The sequence below is a fragment of the Propithecus coquereli genome, unplaced genomic scaffold (assembly GCF_000956105.1).
Source record: "Propithecus coquereli isolate 6110/MARCELLA unplaced genomic scaffold, Pcoq_1.0 Scaffold305, whole genome shotgun sequence".
NCBI lineage: Eukaryota > Metazoa > Chordata > Mammalia > Primates > Indriidae > Propithecus > Propithecus coquereli.
This window is the reverse complement of record NW_012148675.1, coordinates 2,931,408-2,949,058: the sequence shown is the minus strand read 5'-3', so window position 1 is coordinate 2,949,058 and position 17,651 is coordinate 2,931,408. Positions and strand designations below refer to the sequence as shown.

The window sequence follows — 17,651 nt, the reverse complement described above, 5'->3', positions numbered from 1 at the left end:
AAGTGAAGTGTGTATGTATTATAAAAAAATAGAGACAAAGCAAATGAGGAAGATGCTGACGAGTCTATGTGAGTGGATGAGTCCAATTGAGGGACATTGTAATGTTATTTTTTGGTGAATTTGAAGTAACTCAAAAATTTAAAAAACAATTTAAAAAGAATAGAAAACATCAGAGTACAAAATGTACTGCATTTAGTAAGAGTATTGTTATTTTATGAAACTCATGTATGTGTGAATAAATTGAGTTGTGTTAAAAAATATACTTCTTACAGTGCACTACGGTCAAAAAAGTTGACAAACACTATAGCACTACCACTTACTAGGTGCATGGCCTGAGTTAGGCTACATAACTTTTCTACACCTCAATTTCCTTAGATGTAAAAAGTGGGGAATAATTACAGTACCTACCTCATAATGTAAGGTGATACCTCCCTCAATAAATGTGGGTGATATTATTAAATAGAGCAGTTTGGGTGAGAGGTTGATGGTAATAACAACACTCTGACTTGGTTAATAAATACTTCAACTTCAGAATCCCCTCCAAAATATAAAGTATCTTAAAGTATCAAAGAGCTTATGAGAGAATAAGAAATTATAAGACAAAAATATCAGAGAAAGCAAGAACCTTAAGAGGTAAGTGAAGGAGGGAAGATACTTTTGCCCTGAAGGCATTTGCCAACCTCAGAGAAATTGAGCTTCAGTTTTTTGTTTGTTTGTTTGTTTGTTTTTTTTTGAGACAGAGTCTCACTCTGTTGCCCTGAATAGAGTGCCGTGGCATCAGCCTAGCTCACAGCAACCTCAAACTCCTGGGCTCAAGCGATCCTCCTGCCTCAGCCTCCCGAGTAGCTGGGACTACAGGCATGTGCCACCATGCCCGGCTAATTTTTTCTATATAGTTTTAGTTGTCCAGCTAATTTCTTTCTATTTTTTTTAATAGAAACAAGGTCTCGCTCTTGCTCAGGCTGGTCTCGAACTCCTGACCTTGAGTGATCCACCTGCCTCGGCCTCCCAGAGTGCTAGGATTACTTACAGGCATGAGCCACCGTGCCCAGCCTGAGCTTCAGTTTTGATGACTCCCTTCCTCCTCTTAAAGGGAGACCTACTGCCCATAAAGCTGGGATCCCAAAGAGCTACATCCTCAAGGTAGGGGTAAACAAGAAGTAAATCTACCCACTCCACTCTACCCCATGTCCGGGAGACCTCAAGAAAAGTTGTCTTGGATGTTAACAGAAAAAGGGAAAAAAATCATCCCTTAGAGGTTGTAACCACAAGCCTACTGCCCTCTAAAGCAGCAGCCCATATACCCACATAGCCTACACAGTTCAAAAAAACAAGTTCAGTTTAAGTGGTCCTGAACTATTAATATACTTAGGCACCCGGAAAAAGCAAATGCAAATTCTTTCTGGAGAAATGAACCTTCATCTAGATTCAAGAAGTACAACAAATCCAAAGGTAAATAAAAAGATACATGTCATATTGAAACTGTAGAATGTCAAAGACAAAAAATATAATAAAAGCAACCAGGGGATGGAGGTGGAGTGGAGTGGGGAGAACGTATTCAAATAAGCAGCATGTAGTCTAACAGCTGAGTTTTTAATTGCATCAATGGAAGTCAGAAGACAATGGAATAATACCTTCAATGCACTGAATGATAAAATAAAGAATTATTTATTCAGGAAAAAAAGCTATTTTAAGAATGAGGACAAAATGAAAATATTTCCAGAAAACAGACATAGAGATCTTTCTTAACAGAAAGAAGCATTCAAAGAAATTCTGAATGATACACTAAGGCAGAAGAAAATGAATCCCAAATGAAAGGTCTGAGACACAAGAAGGAATGGTGAGCAAGAAATGTCATAAATGTATGGGCAAATTTAAATGAATGTTGATTATATAAAATAACTATCATGTCTTGTCAGATTAAAAATAAAAACAGGAGAGAATTAAAAGATGGCAAAAATAACAAAAGTTGGATGAAGATAAATGGACTTAAAAATATTTCAAGATCCTTTTGTTGTCTGGGAAAAGTCATTAAGCATTGATTAGCTTTAGGCTTTAATAAGCATGCATGTTTTAACTTCTAGGATAAGTAATAAAAGAATAAAATAGAGTGTATATCTTTCATACTAGAAGAAGGGGGAAATGAATTAAGAAAAATATTGTTTAATAAAAAAAAGTGCAAGAGAGATGAGAGAAATAAGCATGGAAGAGGTTGAGGGGGAAAGCATAAAAATATGAGAGATTTCTAGAATCAAGTGGGCTTAGGGAGATGGATTGATGGATGGATGGATAGATGGATAACTAGAACTTAAGACCATGACTTACTCGCGACTCCGGTTTTGGTTTCATGTTATAAGTTATATATATGTGGAATTCTCATTTCTCTACTAAATAGTATTACTGTATTCTTAGTTTAATCCTTGACACTGTTTGATATTTAACTTTATTTTTATTCCAAATGACTACAGGGTTTTTTGTGTGTGTTTAATGTCATTAAATTTTTATTAAATTAGGATAAGGGAATGCCTCAGCATTTCTATTTCATTGAGAAGTTTTTTGAGGTCTATCAATACGATGAATTTTTTCCTTTGGTTCTGCGAAAATGCAAAAGAAAGCTTATTTGCTGTAAGGTATAAAATTATGTATATACCCCTAAATATTGATTCTATTTCCTAATTATATTCTTTATGTTCTGTGCTTTTCTTTTTGTCTTAATGGGGTATTTAAATCTCCCACTTTGCTTGTATTTCTTTCCATTTCTCCTTGTATTTCTAACAGATTTTGCTTTCTGCATTTTGTTGCTATTGACATAGCTGATTTTGTTAAGTCTATACTCTTAATCTTGCAATGATTTTCCACCATATATAGAATGAAAATCCAAAATACTTGTCAATTCCTACAAAGGCCTTACATGATCTGGCTGCTGGCTACCTCATTTCCTGCCACTATTCACCTAGTTTACTCTTCTCTCTGCTGATTTTCTTAAACATGTGTAACATATCCCTGTCTTGGGCCTTCATTGGATATTCCCTGAGCCTGGTAAGCTCTTGTCCCCACTACTGGCATGACTCAATCCCTTTCTTCACTCAGAGTGCTGCTCAAATATCTCCTAAGAGAGACTAACTCTGTTCTCCCTATGTAAAAATAACACCCTCTGACACTTTCTCTGCCTTTACTGTTTTATTTTCCTTTATAGACCATCCTACTATAGTAGTCCCCCCTTATCCGTGGTTCCACTTTCCCAGGTTTCAGTTACCTGCAGTACAGTACAGTAAGATATTTTCAGAGAGACCACACTGGCACAATTTTTTTTACTGTATATTGTCATATTTGTTCTATTTTATTATTAGTTATTGTTAATTTCTTACTGTGCCTAACTGATAAATTAAACCTCTAGGAGGTGTATGTGTATAGGAGAAAACATAGTATATATAGGGTTCAGTACTATCCGTGGTTTCAGACACCCGCTGGGAGTCTTGGAAGGCATCCCCCGCACATAAGCAGGGACTATTGTACTTCAAAATTACACATTTGTTTATCTTCCTCAGCACAATGCATCATGAGAGTAGGAACTTCGTATCTTGTCTTCAATGTATCTCAAGTTCCTGGCACTTAGTATTCAACAAATATTCATGGAATGAATGAAATTGTTCCTGCTTTATTATTTGGTTGCTCCTCTTACCAACGTCAGTATCAGGCTGGGCGCGGTGGCTCACGCCTGTAATCCTAGCACTCTGGGAGGCCAAGGCGGGCAGATCGTTTGAGCTCAGGAGTTCCAGACCAGTCTGAGCAAGAGCGAGACAATTATCTGGACAACTAAAAATATATAGAAAAAATTAGCCGGGCATGGTGGCGCATGCCTGTAGTCCCAGCTACTCGGGAGGCTGAGGCAGTAGGATTGCTTGAGCCCAGGAGTGTGAGGTTGCTGCGAGCTAGGCTGATGCCACGGCACTCACTCTAGCCAGGGCAACAGAGTGAGACTGTCTCAAAAAAAAAAAAAAAAAAGGTCAGTATCGATCTTCTTTAACATGGTTTCGCTTAGTTCTACTCTGATATTAATATTGCCACCACCATTTTTTGTTCATGGAATCTTATCTACTTTTGCCTATTTCTTAATTTTTACTGGCAGTTTATGTTTACCTATTGCAAGCAGCAAATTTTGCATATTTTTTGCATGTTTTTAATTCAAAGATTTGCCTTTTATAAATGACACTAAGTATTTCCACTTGTTTTCTTTCTGTAATCCTACTTTATGTTTCCTAAATTTTGTTTTCTTAGTATTTCATTCCCTCCACTATTTTATAAAACTTATTTACTTTCTCAGATTATATGATATGCTGGCTAATGGCAAAGGGAGAGGAAATGGGGGATGGAGGAAGTAAGTTATAAAATACCAACCACAGCTTCCTGACCAGTTGTAAAAGCAAGGAAGGTCTATATTAGCTCCCGTATTTTCTTCTTTATCCTGGTATATGTATATGTCTCTGAAACATTCCAACCAATTTCCTCTTTTTACCCCTTGGTTTTGCTTGATACTTTATATGAATCACCATGGACAGAGTAGACTGGAACTCAGTATCTCTTCTCTCTCCTTTCGGTATACCTTTTTAGTGTAACTACACTTTCCAGATTCCCCTGAAGCAAGGCTTCTGGGTACAAATTAGGTTCTGCCATCTAGATGAACAGTGCCAAATTTTTTCTACAGCAGTGTTTTGGTGTTCAAAGTAGTGGCAGTAGCAGCAGCTTCCTGATCCCTGAATGACAACTTTAACAATATGTCCTTGAAGTCAAAAGTCCAAGAAAGAGCTGGGCATGGTGTAGTCCCATACACAGTGTAGTAGCTGTAGTCCCAGCTACTCTGGAGGCTGAGGCAGGAGGATTACTTGAGCCCAGGAGTTCAAAGCTATAGAGTGGTATAATAACACCTGTAAATAGCCACTGCCCTCCAGCCTGGGCAACATAGCAAGACATTTCTAACAACAAAAAAACAAAGTTCAAAGAAGGCTTCCTTACTCCCTCCCTTCATGGTTGCAGCAGTAGTAGCATTTGTGGCTGGTCAGGCTGGTAGTGTTTATTGCGGAATCTTTTCTGGAGATCCATCCATCATAAATCCCTGACTGTCTAATAATTTTGTAGACATCTAATTCCCTATATTAAATTATTTCCTGCTTATATTAATGTTTTCTGATTCTTAAAACCAAACCATGGGCCGGGTGCGGTGGCTCACGCCTGTAATCCTAGCACTCTGGGAGGCCGAGGCGGGTGGATCGCTCAAGGTCAGGAGTTCGAGACCAGCCTGAGCAAGAGCGAGACCCCCGTCTCTACTAAAAATAGAAAGAAATTATCTGGACAACTAAAAATATATAGAAAAAATTAGCCGGGCATGGTGGCGCATGTCTGTAGTTCCAGCTACTTGGGAGGCTGAGGCAGTAGGATCGCTTGAGGCCAGGAGTTTGAGGTTGCTGTGAGTTAGGCTGATGCCACGGCACTCTAGCCTGGGCAACAGAGTGAGACCCTGTCTCAAAAAAAAAAAAAAAAACCAAACCAGGATTGATAAACTAAAAATTCCAAAATTTGGTATCTTTTTCCAGCTTAATCTCATTTTAAAGAAGTGGTTGAAATGTTCATTTAGGCCTCTTCCCACTGAGTGAGAAACATAGTTTAGTATATAACCTTTGGAGTTAACTATATTGGTTAGTCTGAGGATATATACTATAAAATGTGGCCAAACAAGTTATTTTGTCTCATAAGGAAAAGAACTCTTTCTGAGTTTCAACACATTGTTATCTATTGGGTAAAAATGATCACTGGTATGTTGTGATGGTTTTTAAATAACTAGGAAAGTCATCATCTTGCAATCTGGCACTCAGAAATGTTAGGATTTTCAATATTTTTATTTTTCAAACATTATTTTAAAAGGAAATTAAAAGCATCAGAAATACAGATGTGGCCTAATGGTTAACATAAGAAAAATTATTATAAAATGTTTTAAATACATCACATACTTTGCATCACAATAAAGCATCACAAGAACTAATTAATATACTCTAATTAATCATATTCAACTGAATTCTCATTTCTTTTAGTTCTCATTTTAGCCCTTATGAAGAGACAAGTTATATATGTCTATCTATGCCTATGTGTCTATACCTATAGCTATATCATGATATAGGCACAGATAGACACATATAACTCATGAAGAGAAGTTATATAAATATCTGTATATCTATATCTACATCTACATATAGATACGGATATAGATATGGAGGGAGGCTAAGAATCTAGCCCCCTATGTATTTCATGCAAGCTAAATCAATAATTTCTTGATGAGCACAAAGAGACAATACCTCATATACACATGCTTAGTTTTCTTTATACTGCAATTTTTACCTCTCAAAGATGGGTCCCATGCCGGGCAAATCATCTCAAACTCAAAGGTCACATAGAAAACCCGACATTTAAAATTTTACAAGGAGAAATCACTTTTGTTTTAATCTTTTATTAAATCAAATTTGAAATGCCTGGCCAACAAAAAGAGAAATATATTTTTAAAAGTGTGATTATTGTTATTAATATGAATTATAAAGCTATTTTGATATTAGAATAAATACCAGGATTTGAATTAAGACGAAAGTCTAATCCCTAATTTGCCACTATTCTTCAAATGATCTTGGATCATAGACTTCTTAATTCTTTGTGAAAAGAGGTAATATGCTAACCTATCTCATGGGAATATTAATAAATAAAAATAGTGTTGTATTAAAAATATAAAAGCACAATTGAAAGGTAATTGAGACTTCCAAAAATAGCACTCGATTGCAAAAAAAGTGAGAGAGTGGATATTTTCTGTTACAAAATTTAATAGCAAAAAATAAAGGAAGAAAGGGAAAGAAGGAAGGCAGGCAGGCAGAGAGGAAGGAAGAGAGAAAGAAAGAAAGAGAGGGAGGAAGGGATTAGGTTGGTATGTAAATCAGTCCTAAAGGTGAATTTAAAAACAAAATAAAACCTATACCTTATACTTAAATCTCAGAAATAGAAATGACTGATCAATACTGAAAGCTAAGAGTTGTTAGACGAGGCTGAGCAGAGTTCCTGGTGAGTATCTACTCTGTCTCTGCCACACGTCTTGTGACCTCTGTATTTGCGAACAGCTGGAGGGAGGGTGCTGTAAACCGAATGCCTTCACCCAAAGGAACAAAGTACCGTCCAATCTGCAAATAATAATTCTTGAATATAACAGTTTATAAAGGTAGGTTTTGTATCTTGATGCTCATCTTGTGTGTGTCTAATAGTTATAGTTCCAAAATTCTAGTAAATTCAAATACTAAGTGTATAATGAAAATATTTTTACATAGAAATGTGAGTTCACAGTTGTTATGCTAAGAATCACAGAGCATATGATAAAATTAGTTTCAGGTACAGAAATACTTCATCTATTTTTCCTTACCGCCCATTTCCAGTTTAGGGTTAATGGAGAGAAATAAAACAATTAGTTTGAAAATAGATCTTGAGAATTTTTCTATTATGCCATAGTAATATATAAAGACAAAAGAAGTTATTTCTAAATAGTTACTGAATACTGTCAGATGATTAATAAACTCTTCTCACACAGAAGGAAAACAAAAATCAAAACACTCCCAAATTTCATCTCTATGCCTGGTTAAGCAATAACAAAGACTGACCTGCATGACAACAATCCATGTTGTTTCCCACGTAACACCATCCTGCCTGAGATGGTAACATAGTGCCTACTCTCCTAGGAACAGTGCACATTTATTATTGATGCAGTCCTCTTCCTTAGGATTCTTGAATAAGATCATTCCAAAATAGAACAATTCACTTTTTTTAAAAAATAATGAAGACAGTGTCTCACTATATTGCCCAGTCTGGTCTTGAACTCCTGGGCTCAAGCGATCCTCCTGCCTCAGCCTCCCAAGTAGCTGGGACTACAGGCATGCACCACCACGCCCAGCTTAGAATAACTCACTTTTAACAAGTAATACACCTTTTTTTTAAAAGAACAATATATCTACTCAATTGACATAAAATAATATCTATAATAAGAAATGGCAATAATCATAATACTATATTCTTAGTTGGTTGTCTTATGAAAGTAAAGTACCTAATGCCAGTATGATGTTTTTGGTAAGGATAGAGTTATAGGTAATATATTTCTGGTTTCCTGCTTTAACAATGTATTGTTTATTCCAATCAACCTGCAGCCAAAATTATATTTCACTAAGTCAGAAAAAGCAAAATTTATAATTCAGTTAATAAAAATAAGAGCTCAGCAAAGTTCATACCTTCATATTCTTTAAAAAAAAAATGAAGGCTATATATACTTTGAAGACCCATAACATTGATTCAAATGATCAATCAGCTGATTTTCTACTTTAACACAGTAACATAATCATCCCTGGTATCTATTTAAAGGTTAAGTACAAAAGATTGGGGCACAGATCAGGGTAAAAAATCTAAATAAACTTTTTCATCAAATCTTAAAATGTCAAGAAACTACAAAGCAAATCAACAGATATTAATACTTTAAACAAAAGAAAATCGTAACTGCCGACTTTTTACCTGAATCTTTTGATCGGCCACTGATCTCAAAGTTTAAAAAAAGTCAATTAATATCAGTAACAAAAACCATATACACAAGATTTTCTAGCCTCTCTGACTTTAAACAGAGGGGACTGGAATCTGCTTGGCTGAAGTGCTGTCGTATTCCTGCAGTAAATCATTAGTGGTGTGATAATGCATGGCAATATATGAATTGGCAAATCCAAAAGAGTTTATTGGCTGTCGGTTACAGGGGCTGCTCCCCTCCTGGGAAGGGCTGCTGTTATAGATGCTGTAGTAAGGTTCGATTCGCGTGTTGATCGGGGTTGAGCTGCTCTGCCCACAGTGTTGATGTCCAGCAGAGATCTTGGGACTTACCACACTTTCCTTTGAATGACTTGGGCCACAAGCCTGGTCCACAAATTTCTTCTGTGGCTTTGGAGACAACATGTAGGCAGAGTTGGTTTCATGATGGGAAGATTTGTTTCTGTTGACTTCAAGGTTCCCTTTCCCCATGGCTCGAAGTCGAGTCTTCTGTTTGCAGCAGAATAAACCCAGACCGATGTACTGGAGACACCAGAGCACTTTCCTTCTCAGGCCCGCGCTGTTCCGAGAATATATAAAAGGGTTTAATCCTGACTTGAAAAATATAAGAGTAAATCCAAACAGTTCAAACTGGTAAAGGATGAAGCTCCCATTGCTGGAGAGAACCACCTGTACCAAGGAAATCCCCAGTGGAAGACAGCACACCAGGACTGACAGCACAATGATCACACAGGTGACCACGGCTTTGGAATCCTTGGCGGTGGAGAGGTTGATGGCTGAGACCAGCTGGAGTCGGCTGGCTGCAGGCGTGGGCAGCTGGTTGAGACTCTTGGTGTATCCGTGGGCCTGAATGTGCTGGAGTTTGTTGTAATTCTGGTTCCTGTATAGAGCCGGCATGGCGCACTGGATGGGATCTCCGGCTCCCTTCACAGGGGCTCCCATGAAAGGCTGTGGTCTGGAAGCATCCACTGTGATGATAGGGGGGCACTTTCTGACTTGAGCGTTCTTCCGCAGGGTCTGAGCAATCATGATGTAACAGACAAAGACCACAGCAACACAAAAGGTGAAGTCGACCACATAGAGAGACAAAATGGCTTTCCCTTTCCCAGCAATCAGACTGGACATGGGAAGACAGAGGTGGGACTTGCTGGTTTTCAGGGTAGCCAACGTGGCGAGGGTGAAACTGGTGGCCCAGAGAAGCAGAGTGAGAAGCAAAGTGCAGGGAAAGGAGGCCGTGCGATGAGGCTGCTTCCCCAGCACCATCCGGAGCCGGTGCAGGGCGATCACTGCCACCGTCTTCAGGGACATGATGATGAAGCCTGAGCTGGTGAGATGGAAGGTGAAGCAGAAGGCATCCGGGATGCTACTGGCTGAGCTGAAGAATAACACAAAGGTGAACATGGGGGCCGTGACTCCACAAATGAAGAGGTCACAGAACGACAGGTTCAGGATCATGAAATCAAAGTTGGTTCTGAATTTCCTGAAGGCTGGATCAAAGAAGGACAAGAAGACAATGAAGTTGCCGTAGGAGCCCAGGCAGAAGATGACTGCGAGCAGGAAGGTACAGGTCACCAAGGTGGCTGTGTGGATGAGATCCTGAAGGTCCTCCTGGAGCGAGGTGCTGTTTCCTCCTTGCGAGCGAGGGTCGTGCAGCGAGGTGGCATTGGGGGCATCCCGGAGAGGGTCTGTTGAGTTCATCTTCAGAGAGAAATGTCTCCTCCTTCTGTTCCCCAAAAATGCTCAGTGGGAAGGGAGTCAGGGCCTCAACTCACAGATGAGCGACATGTGACAAAAGAGGCCCAAGGCAGATAAGCCTACACACAAAAACGCATGCCCAGAGACAGAAAGGGGTTAATGCAGACACAGAAAGCAATGTACACTCTGCTCTCATTTTTCACAAAAGCACTAGAATTTTTCAGCTCAGCTGGTGCACAGAAAACATTTCTCCTCACAGAGCCCAACACAGAAAAGATACAAACACCTCAAAATATATTCATCCGACTAACTTTCAGTTTTATGACACAGTGGTTTTCTAACAAATCTAAGTATTACCTGAAGAGCATGTTAAAATGTTTATCACTTGGAGAGCAGAGTCCTGACCCTCACCCCTTGAGATTCTGTTTGAGGGGTATGTAGATGTTATTTTTAGAAACATTTCTAGGTCAGGCACTTGAGATATACAAGGACATAAACTCTCCATCAAGGAGATCCCAATCTAGTTGGAGAACAGTCTGTGTAATTACAGCCTAACATGGGTGCAGGGTGCTATGGAAGCACAGAAGAGGGGAACCTAATCCCACCTGGGAAAGGATGAAGGGAGCTTTGGTGAGGAGGAGGCAGCTGGGTGAAGGGTGGGGGGCGGGGAGCAGGGACAGACAGGCTAGGAAAAGGGGAGTTGGTCTTCACAGCAGAGGGATTGAGGCAAGAAACAGTATGTGCTTGAAATATAAACTGGAGAGTATTGTTGGTGCATAATGTAGCCCTTCACTTAACTCCCATAAATTACTAGCAAATCCTACTTCTTTCCCTAGGAAGAATCCTTTATTTCCCAGATTTATCACTTTTTCCCCACCTTGAGATTTCTTAGCCAAGTGCATATCCTCCTTTGGAAAAAACTTTGAGTAGGACTACATTTGAGAGGGAAAAAATCAAAGTAACAAAGAGTGTCAGAATTATGTTCACAATTTACAAGATACAAAGCACCACTTTGTAAACTCTAAACTGCTATATAAATCTGGGTCACCATTATTCCAACAGGAATATCCACATGATGGAGCAGGAGGCTTGCCCCCTTTCCTGTACTCATTCACTCCATCTGCATTAATTACGTGTCTGCTACACGCCAGCATTATGCTAGGTGCTGAGCATACAATGATGAGTAAGACACAGCCTCTACTTTAAAAGAATACCCTTCTTGCTCCTTATTTCCTAACATTTTTTTTTCAATTTCACAATGAAGTTTAGTGTATACTCACACAAATCTTCTACCTTGTTCCAAACCCAAAGCCCTGTGTGGCCTGCTGCAAAACCTGCTCCCAAAAGATGTTTCTAGTGGGACAGACTAAGCGGTTCCTTGGAAACAGCACTATGCTCTTGACAACTGAAAAGCATTTGCTTTAATCCAACATTTTAGGAACCACCAATGGCATTGGGGAGGTCCAGGGCTGATGTTCAGAACATTTAGCCACCAGCCCTAGCTAGATCCCCCAGGCCTCCACCTGTTAACCCTTCCGTTGCTGGTTCAACGGGGTGCAGAGGAGTGGGCCAAGTCAGTGAGGGATTACCCGGGGCTCCAAGCAGCAGCCATGGACTACCCAATACATTAGTCGCTCAGCATTTCTCAACACGTACAGCCATGCCTGTGACTATCAGACAAAAATGTCAGTCCTGGATACCTGACTGATGTCCTTCATTAAGGAAGAAAATAACCTTATCTACATTCTTAATGGTCATATGGTGCAGATAAATTTCTCCACTGGAAAGTCAGACCAACATTTCTGTACTTTCCGTTTAATAAGTTCTATGAGAGAGAAAAATATAAATCCTTAACTTTTGTTTCTTGATGGTTAGAATTAAAAAAAAATAATGGATAGCTTTTACTGTTTCCACTTAAAGACTGTATACCTGTTTCTGAACCCTGTTGATACCTACGCAGTGAGAAGGACAACTATTTACTGTTTTTCAAAAATTGTTAATTGGAGGATTGGCATCAATTTATGAAAAGAGAAGGCAAAACCCAATTTCAAGAGGCAAGAAGAACAGAGAGATGATATTAATGTCTCTAGCAATGCCCCCCCCCCAAGTTTTTCCTCTTTGGAAATAGAAAAGTGAGGAAGGGTGAAGAGGGAGGCAGGAATTCAGTCTGGGGAAATCAGGAGAACGAAGAGTTTGGAATTAGGCTGCTAAGAGAAATGAAGAGTAATAATGAAGGGGAATAATGAAGAAATCAGATGATGGAAGTTATGAAAAGGACAGACTCAGAGATATTTGGAAAGGGGGTTTTTGAGGGAAAAATGAGATGATGATGTGTCAATATTAGTCAAGAATGAGAGGCAGGAGGAACGATGTGATTTGGAGGAGTTGTGAGGCAACGTTTACTTTTTGTACAGTCACATTTTTTCAATAAATTTTTTAATTTTCTAGAAGTTTTTTAAAAAGGAGAATTCCAGGTCAGGAAATAATAATGGCAATATAATAATTTATTATTACTATATTAATTTCATTGAGTGTTTATGATGTGCCAGGCACTGTTCTCGATGTTTCATCCTATTAGCTTATTGAATTCTCACAACCCTGAAATAATTAGTATAACATCTCTATTTTGCAGTTGAGGAAACAAAGTCAGAGAGAGATCATTTAAAGGGGTAGAGTATGGATTTGAGCCTAAGCAGTTGTTCTTCAAAGCCCACCCTCTTCACCACTATGCTACATTGCACAGCAAAGAAATGAAGGGAGAAATCCGTAGGTCAGAAGATAATTACAGGAGCTATAATTTACTGGGTGGTTATTACATGCCAGACATTTATATTACAGTCTTTAGATAAGTTATCCAACTTTATTTCATTCTTACAATAATCCTAAGAACTAGGTATTGCAATCCCTTTTTCACTGAAATTTCCTAGGATCCAAAACTCCAATATATATGTATATATATATATACACACAGGCACACACACCGCTATCTGTATCTATATACATCTATACAGACATAGACACATACACACACACCTCTGCATACCTTTTGGGCAAGCTTCGTATTTTAAAGTTCCTGTACAAAGTAACTATAAATCTCTTCTATTAGGATAATTAGGAAAAAAGGAAGGAATCAGCAGCTGGGAAGAGAAAAGAGGAAAAGCAGAAGACAGAAGTAAAGGTTTCGAAGGGAAAAACTTTAGGAGCAATAAAGGAATTGGAAGGAAAGTGAACCTAGGTCCCTCTTAATACCAACTCCTGGGAAAGAGGAGGCAGAGATCACAATTTAGAATAAAGTTATGATGGATAAAATATAAAACTCAGCAGAGAAGTAAATTAATACCTATTAGCTATTCCTAAATATTAAATAAAGGTTACCAATGTTATTTTCAATGCAGTATACAAGCTGCTCTTTATCTCTGGAACCATAAACAGGTCCTGGAAGACGTGATCAAAGTCATAAAAATCAAGATTTTTTAATCTTAATGAAGATTAAATTGGAAAGCCAGTCTTACGCATGCATATTAGCAACAATAAGACAGAATGAATTCACCTGCATCTTGTCACAAGGAGGGATCCTGAAGTAACTAGTAAGCAAGTTATAGGAAACGAAAATTTATTGTACGGTGGCAATTGTACTTTCTCATTAAGATGTGTGAAGAGCCTCTGACAATCTAGTGTGCTGTTTTAATTTTTTAGTAAACTTTAAAAGATTTTATATGAGCTTTTACAAGTCAACTTCTGACCTGAATTCTTGCAATCCATTTTTTTCCCCCTTATAATGTCTGACGTTCCTGCAGGGAAAGCATTTTCAGAGCCTAACCCTCACAAAAGGCAAGGTTCTTATTGCCATTGTATTTATATTGATCAGGAAAATCTCAGGGAGGTTAGATAACTTGCTCAAGGTCACTAAGGTTCAAGCCAGATGTACCTGATTTCAAAGCCCTCGCTCTTTTCCATCCAGCTGAACTACATTGAAGCGTGGGGCAGCTAATGGGGTGGGGAGAAGTCCTGGGTCTTCCGATGGGAGGGATGAGGTGGCTGTGGAGCCCCCAGCCTGAGGACAGAGGGAGAAGGAATTGGCCATGGAGTGGAGTAGGAAACTGCGGGGAGGGGAGGTCGACCCCTGGCGAGGGGCTGCCGCTGGGTGAGGGCTTCCCGGAGTGGGGAGAGGTGACGGCAAGGAGGGCCTAGGCCGGGCCAGGGAAGCTTGCGATATTCGGCAGAGGGTTGCTGGGGTCCAGAGGGCTCAGCCAGGCCACGGGCGGTGGGCCGGGGGTTCCATGGCCCTGCAGAGCCCGGGGCCGGCCAGACGGGCTAGATGGCTTCCCCACAGGCCGCGCCGGCGGCACAGGTGAGCGGCGGCTCGCCCGGCCCTGCGCAGCCGCGCTCCTCGCTAAGCCGCCGGTCTCCGGGGCCCGACCCTCCCGTCCCCGTGGGGTCGCCCTCCGGGGGCCCGCCGCCTCTCACCTGCCGGGTGGCCGCAGCGCCGCCCGTCCTCCTCCATCTAGCAGTCCCGACCCCGGCTCCGCCCGCCGCCCCGGATGCTGTAGGGCTAGAGGCATCGTCGCCATCGCCGCCGCCTCCGCGCATCCCGGGAGCCGCGGCGAGCCGCGGGCGCAGTCACGGAGACGCGGAGGGCGCCGCCCCCTCCACCGGACACCCTGGCCCGGCGCCCCGCCTGCCCCCCGCACCTCCCTCGCGCCCCCCTCACGCCCGGGGCCCGGCCGCCACCGCCGCCCCGCCTGCCCCCCACGCTGCGCGAAGGCGCTTGAGCCAGAATGTTTCTCGGGCGCGCTGTGTGGGGAGCCCAGGATCCCCGAGATAAGCAAAAGCTGGGATCTGGAGCAAGGCGGGGTGGGTAGAAAAAAGGGAAAGGGTGGGGGCCCCGGTGGCACGCAGTGACCCACGCAGGCCCGCCGTGCCCGCCGCCCGCCTTCTCCCCAGTCCCTGTGCTTTCAAGCCGTCTGCCTAGCTCCTCACTTAGGCTGCAGCTAACATTTTTTTCTCAATATTGCCGCCGTCCAGTTTGGAACTTTGCGACGTAGAATTCATAAATCAAGTCATAACAATTTAAATCAACCAACTTAACTTACCTAAGTTCTCTTAAAGTTATGAATTCACTGAGAGAATTCAGTAAGGGGAATAGCTACAGGAAACAAATGCAAAGTACAAAGAACGTACCTGTGCAGATAAAACGATCAAGCCAAGAAATCATGGATATTCAATTGCTATTTAATACTAGGTTGAATGTAAAAAATCTTGGAAAGCGACAGTGCTAGGTATATTGCTTGGCTGATTTTAGCAAGCAAGAACACAAAACAAAAAGCTACTATCCCCTCATTCTTCTAAAGTCCATACATGTCCAAAATAATGAACTCCTGAAATGGGTTTTACTCTGAGCAATCAAGTAACATTCCTAAGTATGTTTGCTATTATGGGTACAAAATAAAACCAGTTAAACTGTTACCTCTTCAGTGTCCCAACCTGGCTAACAAGGATCTTACTACTTTTCTAACCACCTCAGGGATGCTGTTTAGAAATACTGTTACATGAATGCCCTCTCCTTCACCCTGGTACCAGAAGTTTAAATACTTAAGTGAGAATGTTGCTACTGCAATCTCCATTTTGGCTAAGTGTAATTTTTAAAAGAGAACTACCAAAAAGTACCAAAGAATGTGATTTATGCATATACTTTCTCTTTCCCAGTTCCTGTGCTTTCACTGAGAAAAAAACAAGAGGGCTTGATAATTTATAAAGTAGGTACTTAGTCTAGGAGTTGACTGTGCTATCAGAGTGCTGTTTAGAAATCACTTCAAGAAATTTTTCCTATTAATTTCAACCTAAATCATACTCCACTCCCCAACCACTTGCAATACAGCAGTTCTAATATATGTTGTCAGTAATGATGACCTTGAGTCCTAAAAACAATTAACCGAAAAAGACCCATTAGCATTTAGGGAGGAGTTAGCATTCAGATTGGAAATTCTCACCAAAATTATACACCTCTTCGTATAAATGAGCTACTGCATAAATAAGCACCAGCTCATTTCCAGGTATTTGGCCATGTGAAGGGAGATAGCAGGTTTGGGCTGGATTGAGGCCATCAGAGTTACACCTATGGGAGAAATGACCTCAGACTAAAAAAAAAAAAAAGAAAAAAGAAAACCTCACAAGTTGTAAAGGATTCTAGAGATCTAGAGGAGGAAATCAGAACCCATGAAAGTTCCAAAACCAGTTAGTACCATTCGGCAAGGCTAAACCACTATGTCTACAAAATCCAAAGTTTTAAAGCATGAAAGTATGAAAATGTACATTGCAGTATAATTTGTGGTAGAGAGAACTGAAAACCTTGATGTTCAACAATGGTGGAATACTTAAAAAAATGACATACTAGCTAGTAACACAAAAGTCTACAAAAATAATTATTACAACTATGTAGAAAAAGTTAATTTTTTCAATACAGCAAAATCATTGGTCCTTCCGGCCACACTGCTAATCACCAAAATTGGCTCACACCTTAAAGGGCTTGGCAATCCCAAGTATTTCAAATATTTGAAAACAGCTTTCACATTACATTTATATATTTACATCTTCAGACATTCATATGAAGAGAGTAGGGGAGTAAATTTTCCTCCTAAATTGTGAAACACGATTTGCAAATTCTTTGTTTTTTAAAGAGCCCATTTAGAAACTAAAGATTTATTAGTTCTTACAACCTCGAAGATTGTACAAGTGGTTTTCTCCTCCCTTCACCTTTCACCCACTCTCACAGAAACCAACGTTTTCTCTTCCATGTCCAATCAGCGGTGACCTCCAAATGTTGCCTCTTCCTGCTCCCCGCTGTAAATCTCACTGCCTCCCTTAACTCAGTTCCTGCTCTGTCCTTCTCCATCCTTTTTAATGCCCCATGTATTTTAAGAACTATCTTAGATAATAGCAGCCATCCAACTCGTCTCTCTCTCCCTTTCATTCCTGAGGCCATGAGTAGAAATTTTAATAAAGTAATTCATAGTATAATCTGATTGGGAGAAATATCAAGGTAATAAGCAACTTCTAAACCTGGCATCAGAATCACCTGGGGAACATGTTAAGCATTCAGATTAAGGAATCCTGTTTTTAGGTCTAGAGAGGAACTTAGAAATCTTCACAAGTGGTTCTCAATCCTGGCTGAAACGACTGAATCATCATGGAGCTTTTATAAGATGGTTATGCCTGAGCCCAACCCACAGGAATTTTCATTAAGGAACATAGTGGGCACCCAGTATCTTATACCTTTTTAAAAAAGTTCCCATTTAAGAACCATTGCTAAGGCACAGTTTCATACTGCTTAATTAGGAAACGCTTAAGTGGTC

At 40.3% G+C, this 17,651-nt stretch overlaps 1 protein-coding gene across 1 annotated transcript; it reads right to left on the bottom strand.

Annotated features, from left to right (window-relative positions):
- Positions 1-8,461: 8,461 nt before the first annotated feature.
- GPR75 (G protein-coupled receptor 75) lies at positions 8,462-14,966 on the bottom strand. The gene is made up of 2 exons (XM_012649861.1): positions 14,767-14,966; positions 8,462-10,418 (listed from the first exon to the last, which is right to left on the bottom strand). Exon 2 carries the CDS (start codon positions 10,300-10,302, stop codon positions 8,680-8,682), a length of 1,623 nt encoding a protein of 540 aa, XP_012505315.1. The 5' UTR covers positions 10,303-10,418; positions 14,767-14,966; the 3' UTR covers positions 8,462-8,679.
- Between the last annotated feature and the right edge of the window lie 2,685 nt (positions 14,967-17,651).